This window comes from Camelus dromedarius, chromosome 1, assembly GCF_036321535.1.
Source record: "Camelus dromedarius isolate mCamDro1 chromosome 1, mCamDro1.pat, whole genome shotgun sequence".
NCBI classification, from domain to species: domain Eukaryota; kingdom Metazoa; phylum Chordata; class Mammalia; order Artiodactyla; family Camelidae; genus Camelus; species Camelus dromedarius.
Window position 1 is genome coordinate 73471641 of NC_087436.1, and position 16525 is coordinate 73488165.

At 37.6% G+C, this 16525-nt stretch overlaps 1 protein-coding gene across 6 annotated transcripts in view; it reads right to left on the reverse strand.

Annotated features, from left to right (window-relative positions):
* G3BP2 (G3BP stress granule assembly factor 2) overlaps positions 1-16525 on the reverse strand; it is a 73653-nt gene that overhangs the window by 16188 nt on the left and 40940 nt on the right. For 3 of the 6 annotated variants that reach the window (XM_031470820.2, XM_031470864.2, XM_010982981.3), the window contains exons 1-3: positions 14609-14825; positions 1346-1464; positions 213-294 (exon numbers count right to left, since the gene is read on the reverse strand). In XM_031470820.2, coding sequence (XP_031326680.1) covers positions 213-294; positions 1346-1440 — 177 coding nt within the window. In that variant the 5' untranslated portion in view covers positions 1441-1464; positions 14609-14825. Of the gene's footprint in view, positions 1-212; positions 295-1345; positions 1465-14415; positions 14587-14608; positions 14826-16525 lie in introns of those variants that run through there. The other 3 variants (XM_031470856.2, XM_031470842.2, XM_031470847.2) reach the window with 2 other exon arrangements.

A 16525-nucleotide genomic window follows, 5' to 3' on the forward strand; every position in this document is an offset into this window, starting at 1 on the left:
CTTTGTATCACCCCAATGTAATACTGTTTTGTAAAAAATGGATGTTTGTAAGAACTCAAAGCACATTCAACAACTGCAACATAAATTCTAGTACAGTTAATTGATCACATTCAAGAAGAAATCCACGGGCACAAGAAGGTTCTTTCCCAAACCACTTATCTTAACTTAATAAAATAAAAATAATCTAAAATGTATATGAAATTGATACTCACATTTTGGCCATAAACAGCCTCCTGGGGCTTTCCACTAGCATCTACTCCACCATGAACATAGGAAGAATTCCTGCCATAAAACCTGTAAATCCATTGATAATGATTAACATTCAGTTGTGAAGAGAAGTCTGAGGCAGTAGAGTTCTGGTGTCAAACAGACCTAGTTCCCAGGTCTGGCTCGGTCACTCATTACTTGTGTAATCTTGAGACTTATGGTCTTTAAGTTCAGTTTCTTTGGTTATAAAGCAGAACAACAGCAACTTCTCCATAGGGTTGTTGTGAGGATTAAGTGTGTAATGACACGGAAGTCTTAGTGTGTCTGGCACACTAAATATACAATCATTAGCTAGTCTCATCTAATTCTTAACACATCTGTATTTTGTTAAGTGGAATAATGAGATAATTCAAAATAGATTCTAATTACTGATGCTGTAGTAATTGACCTATTTCCTTTTAGATACAAAAACTCAAGTTATCTAGGTTTGTTTGGGTATCAGATACTGTGCAACATTCTACTCAAGAGTTCCAAATGATTACTAATTCCAAAGTCTTAGATTAAAAGTTTACATTTAAATTAATTAAAATAATTCAGAGATCAAGTAAAAAACATCAATAGTATTTCAGCATCTAATTTCTCATTAATATTTTTATACTGCTCTTAAGTACATGATAAATTAGTGTTTCTCTGGTATTACCTAAAGCAATTAGAATTAATATATTCCTAAATTAAGGTTATGAAAGTTAAGTTTTTCATAAAGAGAACCCAGATCTTATTGTAATAAAACATATGACTTCCTCTATGCCAAGCAATGTTCTCAGTGAATTGCATATATTGATTCATTTAACTGCCCCCAACGACCTCAGGAGTAAATGGTATTACCTGAAAGAGCAAACTGAAGTTCAGAAGTGGTTAAATTAACTCCCCAAAGGTTACATACCTATTAAATGAGGCAGCTAATACATGAACCTAGACTGGCTCCAGAGTCTGTTTTTAACCCAGATTGCTAAAATATTGGATGTGGTTTGCAAAGACACTGTCAGGACATGAAGAAACAGCAAAGACAAAATATACGTAGTCATATTCAAGAAAATAAAACTAAATAAAAATACTAAATAATCCAATTAAAATTTACCTGTGTAAATATTCTGGAGCTTTATTCAGCAAAGTATAATATTGCCTCACAAACTCCCGCCCTACAAGCAGCGGACTGGGCTTCTCCATAACCATTTCTTTGCTGAACAATGTCAAATGCTAAGGGAGCAAACACAAGAATGATAACTATTAAAAGTCATCTTTATTAAATTCCATGAAGTAAATTTTCATAGCCATTCAAATGAAAATAAAGAAAATACCATTTATCAAAAAGTAATTACAACGGCAAAATAATAAATTCCCAACAACCTCTGTAATCTCCAACATTCGCCATCTCCCCTGTGTCTCTATTTCTTAATCCCCCTAACCCTCAATACAGGGGGAAGTAGCAGAGTTCTCTTTCTCATTCCCAAGGGAGTCCAGGACCGCATCAAACTATGTAAAAATCTTTTCACTCACAGTATCTTTTTCCTTGGGGGACCATTAACTACTACGTTCTTGGATTCCAATGGTTTATTTCTGAAAACTAGAGAGGGCATACATAAGTCAGGACTTTGAGATTACGTCCATCATGGACAGTACTGACTTTTGTCTTCTTTGTATTCTCTCCTAGGCATTCATTTCACTGTTTCCGAAATGATAATGATTACCATTAAAAACCAGCAATAGCCTCAATACTCCAGATAATGGTTCTTTACATTTGGTGTATGTCTTTCCAACCTTTCTTTCAATTATTTGTCTAACTACTTGTCAGGCACTGTTTATAGTAAATAGGATATCTCAGTGAACAAGGTAAGACTCTAGCCCTCAGGAGTTTATACTCTGTCATGGAATATAAAAAAGCAAACAGGGAACAGAATGGGTTAGGTGCTATAATAAAGTACCTCTAAGCTGAAATCTCAAAGGTAAGGTCAAGAAAAACAAGTACAAAATAAAAATAGAAACACAGCCTTTCATTATTTAGAGTAAATGATTTATGTGTTTATAGGCCCCCCAAAACAGTAAAAATTAAAACATTAGGAATTGGAGAAAAAGGCTGGAATTGGAGAAACTTTGAATGTTACATGTTTATACATACGTGTGTGTGTATCTATTGGGCAAATCGGGATGTAATTTAAATTCCCATTAACAAATAAATTTGAACACAGGTTTCCTTTAAACAAAAAGTTTCACAGCCAAAGATAGCCCACCATAATCATTACAAAGGTGATGTTGTTTTTAATTAAAAAATCAGACACCAGCCATAATGGAGCCTATAGCTAAGACTGTACATTTTAGTGACTCCAATTCAACTTTTACATAATACTCTACTAGGTTCCTTGTTTCTCCTTTTGTGACTGTCCTGAAATTCTCAGTCTTTTTTTAAAATCTGTTTAAATTTTTATATAATGCCTCACTCACTTTCAAAATAGTTAACTGACTGCTTCCAGTGGCAGGGTCTGGAGAAGGGCCAGTGGCGAGAGGCCCTTGAAGCAATCCAAGAAGCACGCAAGGCTTTCAAGCAGAAATAGAAAGAGAAGTAGCTGGAGGAGCTAAAAGTGAAGGCCACGGGGAAGGGTCCTCTGGCCACAGGTGTAATTAAGAAATCTGGCAAAAAGCAAGTCGTTCTTATGCCTCAGGTGATGGTGATCCTTACTTCCATTGCCATTTAAACATCTGGATTCTCTGCCTTAACATCTGTTGCCACCTATAGGTAGAATTGATGGAGTGTTGTCTTGGAGCCTGTGGCACATTTAAGAATAAATTTTGCAAAAAAAAAAATTTTTCATATGGTGGCTCATCTCTTCAGTTCTCACTTAGCCAGTTCTCACTCACTTCTACCTTAGCTGTGAGATTGGAGTAAACCCAGCCCAGAATCCTACCAGCCTGCTCTTCAGTCTTTGTTCTACCTTGAATTCAGTACCACCTACAATTAAACCAGCTCATTAAAAAAAAAAAAATTAATTCACAAAACAGAATCAGATACTGTCATTCCAAATGCCATTAGTTCCCCCCAAAACCCAAAAACTTCCAAAAGTAGGGATTAATAAATCCTAATACATAAAAGGACTCTCATTTGCTACATTTAAAGTAACAAAGCCACCAAACATAGTGTTTTAATTCTGAATGATGAAGAAGGTTGAAGAGCAGTAGACTCATCTAGTAAATTTTATAAAGTAAAAAAAGTGGAAATTACACAGTAATACTGTGTAACACCTGATGTTAAGATGTTGGAAGATACTAACTTACCCTCTGAATAAAATAATTATGTACAAAATAGTTTTGTCAAATGACAGAAATACTATTAGAGATTGTTTCTGGGTTTGGGGATTCTCATTTTTTCTTCTTTATTCTTCCTACTTCCAGATTTTCTATAGTGAGACTGTCATTTACCCCAATCTCCCATCACATTTATAAAGTACATACTCACAGACCATTTTTGTCACTTACATATAACCAAAGTAAAAAAAAAAAAAAAAGGTACCAATTACACACATCAACATCAAAGAAAGGTCAAAATACACTAGAGTTACTGTAATGAAGTTCAAGGGATGCTTCACATTGTCTACCACCTATACAGTCACTAAAGTATTATGGCCATATTATCAATTTAGATCAGAGAGACAGGGCAATAGGCAGTAGAGGTAATTTTTACCTGATTATTATTCAATAAATTGTTATTTATTCAAAAGAGGTAACTTAAAAAAGTGAACTTCAAATAGTCAATGAGTTAAGGCAATGCTAACCTGGTAAAAGCCTTAACAAACAGCCTAAGATGCTACACACAGTCACTTTTTTAAAGTTCCACGGAGGCTCCCACAGGGAATGATAAAATGAAATAAAGATGTTACTCAAAGGATGGTGTTTCAATTAATTATACTGACTTAAATATAACTTACAGACCAGTTACTTGTTTAACGTAAATGATTTATAAAGTGACTCAATTTAGAGGGCTAAAGTATAACTGATTGATGGAAACCAACCATATCAACCAGAAAGTAAAGGTACAGAGGGGGAAAATTTTTTAAAAAGCAACCTCACTGACTTACCTATTTTTTAATGAGAGGTTAATTTGTATGTTCTGCCCAAACAACTGCCATCTTCCCCTTTTCTCCCCTGGAGCAGGGAAATTTATTCATAGCAAAGAACCCAAGTCATAGGTAAGCAATTTCTGGGATTTGGGTCCTTCTATTTCTTAAAAAATTAATACAAACACACACACACACACACACACACACAAACACATACACACATACATACATACATACATACATAAATAAATATCAAAACAAAACAAACCTCTGAACATAGAAGTGAGACAAAGGTTTTAACTACCTAAGGCCATGAAAAAATCATGACCTTTTTGGGTCCTGACTTAATTTATAAATTGAGAAGTGATCTCTGGTCAAGCCTCCAAGACTACACAGTTCAACAAAGATAGCCAAGATTAAAGGATACTTAAATACAAAAATAATCTACAGAAGGCTGTTAACCTCTAGCTCCTTCAAAAAGCAATTATCATCTAACACCTTTTCAGAGAAAGTGAAATCCCAAGATTAAACCCCACTTTTCCTCAAAACACTTGAATATATGGAGACTGCTATCATACCAAGATGTAAAATGTATTCTTTACCTGTAATTTAAAAATATCAATCCTATTTATTCATCCAGACACCAACATGATCATATCTGGCTTCCCTGTTTAGAGTCCTAACTACTACACTCACTAACTCTGCCCACAATCCCTGTGTATCTTCATTAACTTTTACTCATTTCTGTATCTTAAAATGTTTCCACTTGCCCAGACTCATTTCTGAAGCATATCTATTCCAGTTCTCATGGGCAGTCGCTCTATTATCACTTGTCACCATCTTTTCTTAATTTCTTAATATCCATTTAGAGAAGAGTGGAGGAGAGGAAGAAAGTAACACCATACACACAAATAAGGTAGAAAAGAAAGTTACAGTGGATTTCATATCCTATACCATGCTCAAATTTCCTCAATTTTGAAATATTTTTTTAAAAACTGTTATCAAAGTATATTGCCCTCTTTTCCCTTCTTGACTAAAACTTCAGCTTTTAGTTAAGTACCTAAGGTTTTTTGTTTGTTTGCTTTTTAGTTAAAAGTTCAGTGAATCAATCACTAGTATAATGGTGTTGCCTCCAAAGCAAATAATCTCAGGCTACATTAATATGGATGTAATGTCTAAAATGAGGGGACAGTTCTGTGCTAATTGGCAAGAGTTAAATGCTGGTTGAACAGTGAATGGAAATTACAGGAAGGTATATCGTTTCAGTATGCTGTAAGAAGAACCAGAGTAGAGCTACTTCATGATACCTGCCACTCACTGCAGGTATTTACTCCAGAGACTGAATAATTTAGCTGAAATGTAGTAAAATAATCGTATGATCAATGAAGTTAGATTAAGTTACTCCAATGCTGGGATTCTAGAAGTCTATTAACAAGAACCAGAATCTTTGACTCCTACTCAGTACTCATTTCATCCCTTCCTATCTATGACTGAAACCCCATGCATTTATTTGGGCCCAGCTAAAATACTGTTGCCCTGAAAATCTTTCCTGATTCCTGAGTAGAACTGCCTTCTTCTTGAATTTTCAAAGTAATTTGGGCCTTTATCATGGCATTTTATCAATCATATTCTGACCTAAATTACTAATTGTGCATCTGTCTCTGTCTTTCCATTCTCTACTCCCTTTTCAAACACTATTATCTGAGCTCTCCCTTGGATAACATTCTCTGGAAACTCACAATTCTTCTCAAAAATCCAGTGACCTCAGTCTTCTACCTGTCTGCATTACTACTGTTGGTCACCTTCTCTTAATGCTTCTAGATTTCTACCATGAGGCAACTTTCCTTTTCATCAAAATGCAGAAGTCCTCGAGGTTGTCTTCTAACATGGCAATTCAGACAGTCAAATGGCTTTAGCTCTCCTACCTACCTAAATTTATATGTAGTCTCTGCCATAAACTCAAATTTTACACTTTTAACCACTTGCTGAATACCCATACATGACCTCGTAGGTAACCCAATATATGTACCCTCTCCCATACAGAAACAGCAGTTTCCTTCTTTCTTTACATGGTGCTACCTACTAACTTCTTTACTTGAAAGCTCAGTCCTAAGTGACTTTCCCTCTTTAAGCTACAAACTGTGAAATCTGGACAAAAATCTCTTGGAATTTGTCCCAGCCCTTCTGTTCCAACTGAATTCAGACCCTTTCAGTTCTTCCTCAAGTCTTCCAAACTTCTGCAACATGTGTAGCTATATACACTGTATACAGTCAAATCCAAACACCTGCTTTCAGTCTGAAGTTTAAAGCCTTCCATAGAAATCCTGTCTCACATACAAGACCCTAACCAACATTTCAAATTTATCTTCCACTGTACTTCTCACCTCTCTATAAACAAACTCTATGCTCTTAAGAATATTATACCATTTACCATCATTATCATTCCCTGAACCTGCAATTTTCATTCTCTAGGCTGCTGTCTTACTTCACTCAATAGACTAGGTAAATAGGGGGACAACACAAATTCATTCAACATTCGTTGGATATCCACCCTGTAAGCGCCAGAAGCTATTCAAGGGAAGACAATGGTGAACATGATAGACTTGATCTGCTGCTCCAAAGAAATCAAAGTTCAGTCAGTGGGAGACAGAATTCCTCAACACAATTATCTAATGTGATAAATGCTAGATAGCCCTACTACAAAGAATGTTCTGCTTGAACTGGAACAGGAGCAGAAATCTGACATGCAGAAAATGAAGAAGTGAATATTCCAAGCCAGAGCTGAAAGGGAAAAGAATTTGTAGATGACTGTCTTTCTCAACACCACCAAATGCTCCCCCATGCGCTTTCCAAAAACCTACACAAAGACTTATTCCAATTTTACCTAGCTTTCTTTAGCTAGGTCCCTCAGGCAGGATTAATCATTTCTTCCTCTTAGTATTGCATATATCTTCTTTATCTCTTTTATTAATGCACTTAGTCCTAGTAGTACATGTGCATGTGCACAGGCACATCCCTCTCCTATCTGAAAGACTCCTTTACATTAATGCTGAGCACAGCCTGGCAGTGTTATGCTTCCAGGAGATGCTCAAGACACTCTCTGTATCATCTACCATTACTTTGCACATAATAGGATTAAAAAACCTTGAACAAATCTGTGATACTGAAGACCACTTAAGAGAAGCAACCTACCAAAATACAAAGATGTTTCAATAGTTAATGAATAACAAAAGCTACTATGAGGGATGTACTACACAACATGATAAATATTATAAACACTGGCTGTATGTTACATATGAAGACTTGTGTAAATCCTAAGAGCTCTCATCACAAATAAATTTTTTTCTATTTCTTTAATTTTGTATCTGAATGAGATGCTGGACTTTCAAAAACTTAACTGTGATAATAACATTTCATGATGTAAATCAAATCATTATGCTGTATACAAACTTACACCGTGCTATATGTCAATTATATCTCATTAAAACTTGGTGGAAAAAAGCTGCTATGGGGGAATGCTAACAGGTTCTTATTTAAAATAGGAAGTTTCACTCATACTTTGCACCATATACAAAAATTACCTTAAAATGGACCACACACACACACACAAAGGACCACAGGCCTAGACATAAAACCAAACTCTAGGCTTTGAGAAAAAAACACAAGAAAAAAACCTTTGTAAAGTTAGGTAAGTAAAGATTTTAGGTAAGCACAATAAGAACAATTTAAAAAACCTGACAAATTAGACTTAGTAAAATGTAAAGTTTCTGCTTATTTAAAGTTATCATTAAGAAAATGAAAAGACAAGCCAGTCAAAAATATTTGTATACTACATATTTAATACAGGGCTTGTATCCAGAAGATAGACCTCTCCTAACTTAAGAATAAAACAAGAAATGTAATTTTTAAATGAGCAAAAGATTTGAATACATACTCCACACCAAGATACACAGGTGGCAAATAAAGATGAAAAGATGTTCAACATCACTAATCATTAGAAACCTGCAAATTAAAACCACGATGACATACCACTTATACCTTTAATAATGGCCAACATTAAAATCTGAAAATACTAAGTGCTTGCAAAGATGGGAAAAGTTGGTAGGAACAAAAAAATGGTACAGTCATTTGGAAAACAATATGGAAGTTTCTCATAAAATTAAACATATGTGCCCCATATTACCCAGCAATCCCAAACCTACATATTTACCCAAAAGAAATAATGCATATATGTCCAAAGACCTGTATGTTGTTTCCACTTTATTAATAAACTCTCAAAATCTGAAAACAACAAAATGACTATTAGCCAGGTGAATAAACAAACTGTGGTAAATCCAAATATTCAAATACTACTCAGCAATAAAAAGCACTTATTGATACATGCAATAACATGAATGAGTTTCCGAAGTATTACCTAAAGTTAATGCTAGATGATTCTATTGATATGTCAGTCTATAAAATACAAAACTATAGGGCTGGAAGCATAAGAGAAATACTGTAAAGGAACATGAGCACATTTCTGGGGTAATGGAAATATATTTTGATTGTAGTGATGGTTTCATGACTGTATGTGTCTGTCCAAAGTCATACAAATGAAAACACTGGTTTTTATCAATTGTAAATTATCCCTCAATTTTTAAAATTCAGCAATACAATTATGCTTCATTACATCCATCTACCACATATCAAGCATTTGTAAGGTAACTTGAAATTGACAATACTCAACAGTTCAACGGGAGAGGGTATAGTTCAAGTAGTAAAGTGCACGCTTAGTATGCATGAGGTCCTGTGTTCAATCCCCAGTACCTTCTCCAAAAAATAAGTAAGTAGACCTAATTACCCCCTCTACCACAAACAAACAAACAAATATTTTAAATATGCAACAGTTCAAAATATGCGATTTATTCACCAATTATTTGGCTTTTTTTTTTAAATGAGGGGGAGGTAATTAGGTTTCTTCAATGATTTCCGCTTGGAGGAGGTACTAGGGATTGAACCCCAGACCTCCTGGGTGCTGAGCATGAGCGCTACCACTTGAGCTATACCCTTCCCCCTCATTCACCTATTAGATTAACAAAATTGAGAATGACTGTTAATATTCAGTATTTTTAAAGATGTGGGGAAAACAAGCTCTTTCACATACAGTACTGGTAGAACTATGAATAGTTACAACCTTTTAGAGATGTCATTTTGCAGTTTTAATCAAATTAATTAAAAATGAACACACATAAACAGTAATCCCACTTCTAAGATATATTACAAAGAAATACATGCACAATTGCCAAAGATATATTCAAGGTTGTTCATTTACACACACACACAAAATCAAAGTCTAAATATCCATCAAGCAGGAAATTATTAAATAAACTATGGCACAGCTATAAAACACAAAGATTATGCATTCATTAAAAACAGGGAAAAACAGTAAGGTTACAAACATAGACAAAAAATATTATCCACAAAAGCTAAGTAATAACCAAATTCTAGAACGCTGTAAATCTCGTCTTTGGAAAAAAGGCACGACACAAAAACAAATATACAAGACAGTAAGTGTTATGGATCTAGGGGAAAAAAGCTACATACCAACTCATAATGCCACTGGTAAGCTACTTACTATACTGGCTATCACAAAGAGTTATGTATTAACTTTCTAATTTTAAAACATATTTCTAAATTTTCATTTAGTTTCTCATAACCAACTAATAGATACATGTCACTGGTTAGAAAATACGGCTCTAGAAATAAAGACCAAAAGTGTGAAAATGCGTTCAGCACTACTAGCAAAAGAAAAAGTAATTTCTGATGTTATGCCTACATTAGTGACAATTTATGGTTCAAGTCTGAGTGTGCTTAAATATTACCAACTAATTGAAGATAAAACTGAGGAGGTGGAGATGAAGGGAACAGATTAGTAAAGATACCATGCTGGAATTTCAAATGAGCAGACAGGGCAGGGTGTATATATATATAGCTCAGTGGTAGAGTGCATGCTTAGCATGCACAGCATGCAGGAGATCCTGGGTTCAATTCCCAGTACCTCCTCTAAAAATAAATAAATATACCTAATTACCACCCCTCCACAAAACACACAAAAAATAAAATGAGCAGTTATATAGTGAAAGAATAATAATGAAAAACTTCCTGCTTAGATCCTAAGGTGCAGTCTTGAACTTTAATGTTTCCAAGAGGCAACTTAAAAAATAGTTGATATGTCTGCCTGATAAAGTACTATTTTTTCTAATATGGTATTAAATTAATAGTCTTGGAAACAAAAATATAATACACTGAACCCCAACTGTAAAATCAGTTCATATGCAGTCATTAAAATATTGCCAAAGACTATAAAAACCATAGAAAAAAATTTGAAAGTGTATAAAATTTGCAACTAACGTAGGATTTCAATAATGTAAAGGCAATGTAATCACTTGGACAAGAAAATGAAATTAAGTTCTTAGATTTACTACAGCAAAATAATTATCAGAGCAGATTACAATAGAAAAGACAAGGTTATCCAAGTGAAATAATTTTGTACTCCATCAATTCTTTCTAACTTTAGGGATCTCTGAAATGGCATCTCCATTCTCTATTCAGTAATAAAATGGCTAGATCTATGTATGATCAAAAAATCTAATTATATTAAACTGTTAACCTTAAACAACCTTAAACTGGCTGCAACCACCACCACTACACGTAAGCATCAAAAACACATAATCAAAAATTCACTCTTCCAGGAGCCTGGAATATTCTGAGCACCATCTATAACGAATGCTGAGAACTGCAGCATCTTTGATACTCAGGCAGTTCTAGGGTGGAAAAAATTTTCACTTATTGCAAATTACTGACATGAAATTTCCTGTCACACTTTGGGGCTATTTCAGTGCTTGGAGAAAACATCCAAAATGAAAACTGCTAAGTAGTCAATTAACTGCTAAGAAGTCTTATTTTTAAAAGTCAAGAAATCAAAAGAAAATGACATTTTGAAAAATTTTAAAAATCTACAAAAATAACTTTTCAGTACTGTAAAGTTACATGCACTACTTTATCTTGCTTTTTATAAAAAGAGTAAGATCTCCAGTAACAGGATGCAGGTCTCCTTACCAGAAACTATGTTATTACCAAAGACTGTATCTGTGCTAGGACACAGTTCATCTCTACTATTGGATGCTTACTTCCCCCTCCTCTCTAGAGCCCCTCACTCATGGCTGGGCTCACATTAGTCAGACCCAGGCACTTTCTCACTGAGCCATGGACTATACCCATTCTCAACAGCTAACCGCATATTAAAACCGGTACTTACAGAAATTCCAGATGGTCTTTGTTTAAAATTACCTTACCAATCAAAACAACAATGCATTTATCTATTTAGAGTAGTGACCTTCAATGTGTTGTGGCACACCAGAGAATGAAAGCATCACAAATAAGACCTAAGAACCACTCATAGAAATAAACGATAAAAGGTAGTTGCAGATTAAATCTTTCCTTTCCTCAGTCTCCAAAGGTAAGGAGGCAAGTTTTGAAGTTCAGAAGCTATTAAAAGTGACCAAGCATTAAAGAAATGGAAATGCCACCCCACAAAAACAAAAGCATGTATTTATATTCTGCTTTAAAGTTTAACAAGTAACCTACACATTCCTTTATCTCCTTGATATAGGTAGGTATTTGCTTTATTTACAGAAAAGGAAACTGGTATTTTGAAAGCCTAAGGAAAAAAATTCAAGGTCTCTCAGTAGTTGTGAGAGAGGATTTGAAATCAAGTCTCCTGCCTCTAGTGATGTTTTCATTATACCTGTTTAAGAACAAACTGCTTTTGAAGAACTGCCAGGGATGTAAGAATATAAAAAAAATTTTAAGCCCAACTGTTAGCTTATTTGATACTGTTGGGAGGATCTAAAAGGCAGAGGACCGTAACATAATAGGAAATCCAAGGGAGTCATCCCTACATACCCATGATGGTATGTCAACATAGGTAATCTATCTAGAAATTACAAGATAAAAATTAGCAATCAAAAAAGCTGATTCTGGCTTCTGAAGCCAATCCAGTGTTCCGAGAGATAGAACGTATTTGTTCTATCAGCTCTTAAATGTGTCCCAGTGGAGTCCGTCAATTAAATCCTACTGAATTTAAGTTCAGAAACAATCCTTAAGTTTATACCTATCAAAACCAGCCTGGAAAAGGGGTCACTTCTCACCTTCATACCCAGTTTTAAAATATGTTGGAAAAGTCTTATTTAAAACAAGTTAGGAAAGAATTTTCAACCTTGATAATGGATAATCAATGCAATAACTGTTTAGGACAAGGAAGCTGTTAATCTAAAGATACTGTTGGTATTTATAGATTTTCAGTAACCAATAACTGAAATTTTCATTTTTTAATCTCTCGTAAGTGAAATATAGATAATGAATATTTCTTACTACTAATAGTCCCAATCAATACTATTCAAATTCAGGAGTTTATCTGCTGACCATTCAACTGCTCACCTACTAACTAAACACTCAATTCGACTATCACCAATTATTAAAGACTTGTCTCCTTTACCTTCCTTTCATTTCAGGTCCCCATCCACCCCACATTCTGGTTCTTTCCACTCTTGCTCCTTGTTCACCACTGACCAACATTTCAACCTCCAATATTCAACAACCTAAACTATACCACCTCTTAGACAGTAAGCAATCCATTTGAAGTCCTTATCCTCCCTACAATTCCTTGATAATCTTCCAGAACTAAACAGCCTCTAGAGATTAAGTCATAACACAAGGAAACACATGACTAATCCTATAAATTTAATAAAACGAGAAGGCAGTATCACCAGAAAAACACATAATTCAGTTCTAAGAGGTTCAAACTAATTATACCGTCTATTTTCTGAGATCGGAAATTTGGGGCATCCAAAGGACCACTAGATACTAACAGGAGCAAGTGTTTACTTATAAACTTTGTTCACATGCTTAAGGCTATATTAATTGCCAAATATGGAGCTAGACAAGGAATTCTCATCGTCTTCCCCTCTAGCATACGGGGCTCCCTAACTGCAGTTAATGGTTCATAGATCCAGGTACATGCAATGCTAACATTCGGAAAGGTAGCACAAGGTGTGAAGTTTTGAACCTAAAAACCAGTATTTTAACACAAGTTTATATCACAATCATACGGAGGCAAAGAGAAAACAACTTTGCTGTATTATTCCCGCTTCGGTGCACGTGTTTTTGTTTGTATTTTAACAGAGGAACGAACGGTACCTCCCATACAAAAAACAAAAACAAAAACAAAAACAAAAACAAAAAAAAACAAACCAAAAAAACCTGTTAAGAAATTAGGTATACTTTGGGGAATAAAAATTGATCTATGCGGAAAACTAGATGCAAGTCTATATTTGCCTCAAAGCGGCACAAGGCCATCTTAAGACATCTGTCTTCAGAGATGCAAGTAAAATTTGATCTTATTCGACTACCAAAATCAACACAATCTAGGGACGCTTACGTTCCTCCCCTTGCTATCATCCCCACACCCCCAAAGAAGAGGTGGAAGAAGAGGTCGAAACCCATTCCCCAAAGCATTCAAACACTCTTCTATTCCTGGGTCAGTAAGAGATCGCCTGCATAAAAAAAGGTCACGGAGAAAGCGTACGTTATATATAGCCCGGGTTTCTGAACTCTTTCGGGATAAACCCCAGGGGGGTCAAGAACAGCGGAACATCAGGTACTGGGTAAGCAAAGCGACGGCTGCCTTCAAACCCGGATTCTGTTTCGGTGCACAGAAATGGTGCCCGGAGGCCGCTACTTTCGCATCTGCGTCGCTTCTGCCTCCGCCGACACAGCCTCTTTTCCCCTCCCCCACGGGCGGGGCGGCGACTGCCTCCCCGCTCCCGGGGAACCGGGAATAAGAGTCGGAGACCAGGCTGGTGGGCTCCCATTCAGAAAACATCCCCTCCGGAAAGCCCACTCCCCCACGTCCCGTCCCAAGCCTCTCTCAGCGTGCCTTTGGGAACCGCTGTGTCCCCTTTCCCACCTCGCCACCTCGTCCCCAACCAACCCCGGCCCCACCTGTGCCCCCGGAGCCCTCCGTCCGCACGACGCGCGCCGGTAACCACCCATCCCTCACCTGAGAGAAAGGGTTGGCTTCTCTCACGCAGAGACAACAGAGTAGGTAGCCGGCAAGAACAATGTCTCTCTCTGCCGCAGCACCTCCGACACTGGGGCTCACGCACAGGACGGTTGCCTCGAGCCGCGGCGCGCGATGGGAATGTCCCCTTCCGACCACCACACCGACCGCCCTTCCCGGCCCCCGTACACACCTCCAACCAACAGCGGCGGCGGGTACGTCGCGCGGAGGTCAGCGGGAGAGTCGCCGAGGACCGGCTGCAGCGGGTTCTTCTCGCTTGCCACCCCCTCCCTCCGACAAACCTAAAACCTCGGAAGCCAGAGAGCCGCGAGAGCTCGTTCCCCTTACAACCACCTCTTCCCTGGCGCCAGGCACTGCGGCGAGCGACAAGGAACACGGACGTCCCGCCCCCTTTGCCGCCGCCCCCTCTTATTGTTTTACCCCTGCCGAAAGGGCTGGGGAACCCCCCAGCACAGCTTCAGCCAATCACGCATCTCCTCCGCGAGCCGGACCCAACCTTCTCGCGTCCCTCTGCGGAGCACGCGCAGAACGCCGCCGCGCACACGTCCTCTCGCCGCCCGGAAAGCCGGGGAACCGGAACCGGCCTGGAGCCGGGGCGAGAGTCCGCTGATTTGACGTCACAAGGAGGCTGCCTTTCTCCGGCCCCGAGGTTCTCTCGCCGGCCTTCGAGATCGCGCCCCAGCAGGAACAGGGTTGCTGCAGCGCTGTGCCTACTGCGCTGTCGTGTGGAGACCGATATTTCTGCTCCCCTTTGATTATTAATGTGAAGAGGGAGGGAGTTTAGTGATTTTTCTCTCTGAGCTACGTACCTGCAGGTTGCTGCTCTACACATGAATGCATAAAATGCAGCCAGTGGTTTCGGCTGATTGCACCCTAAACTCTGCCTAGGAAACGGAGGTTTTTAAGCTCCACCGAGGTTAAATCATACAAACAAGCTCAACGCAATATATATTACGGGAATTACTGGGTCCTAAGTACTGGGAAGTAGAGAAAAATACAACGTGGCCTTCGCAGGGAAAGAAAAAAGTCTTTCTTTGTGTGCTCGTTCAGTGTTTAGGTGTTGCTAAATACAAACTAAGCATTCTACATACTAAGGCAGCGAAAAGTCTAAAATCCCAGGAGATACCAGGATTACAGCCCTGTCCTAGATCTAGGACTTGGCCCCGGGGGCGTAGCTGGGAAAACACTAGACACTGACTCGCATGACCTTGATTCATGGAAAAAGCCAAATCTTACAGTCAAGGGAGCCACTTTGCACCTTAGTTCTGGCAATGTTTCTTTGAGACTGTCAAGACAGCTGAGAAATTTTGCAAGGAAGGGCTGAGGAAATTGGTGAAAGAAATGAAAGGCAGGGAACACATTTATTAAATGCCCATATACCAAACAAAATGCGGGCATATACGTTTCACCAGTTTTCTTCACAATCCTATTAGAGTAATTTCAAGGTTTTTTTCACATGTGAAAACTGAGGTTTATAGGGCCATGCCAACATCTGAACCTCCAAAATCTACACTGCTTTCACCTTAGGTTGCTTAATATTTTGTTATGTCCAAAATATCTGGGCAGACTCACTTTTATGAAGTGAACTTTAACACGTTTTTCCTTAAAGCATCATAGTATGTTACATGCAGATCGCCCTTCAAATCTCATACTTATGTACTGACCACTCTTCTACTTTGTTTAATGCTGACCACTCTTCTACTTTGTTTAATGCTCACAATAACCCTATAAAGTTGTCACTATTTTTATGCCCATTTTACACCTGAGGAAACTGAGGCTTAGAGAGATCAGGTAACTTGCCCAAGGTCACACAGCTACTATTCTGGTGGAGTTGGGATTCAAACACAAGTGGTCTGCCTTCACACTCCATGCCCTTAACCACAAGCTATAGAATGCTCTCATTGTATTAATTGCCATAACTCATTTATCTCTTCGGTTGAGTGACACTTATACAGTTTTCAGTTTGAAACTCTTATGCAACACACTGTTACTCCTCACCAGGTGCAAAAATTCCTCTAGAGTGGCAATTCTCAGAAATTAATATGCATCAGAATCACCTGGAGAGCTTGTTAAAACACAGATTGCTGGG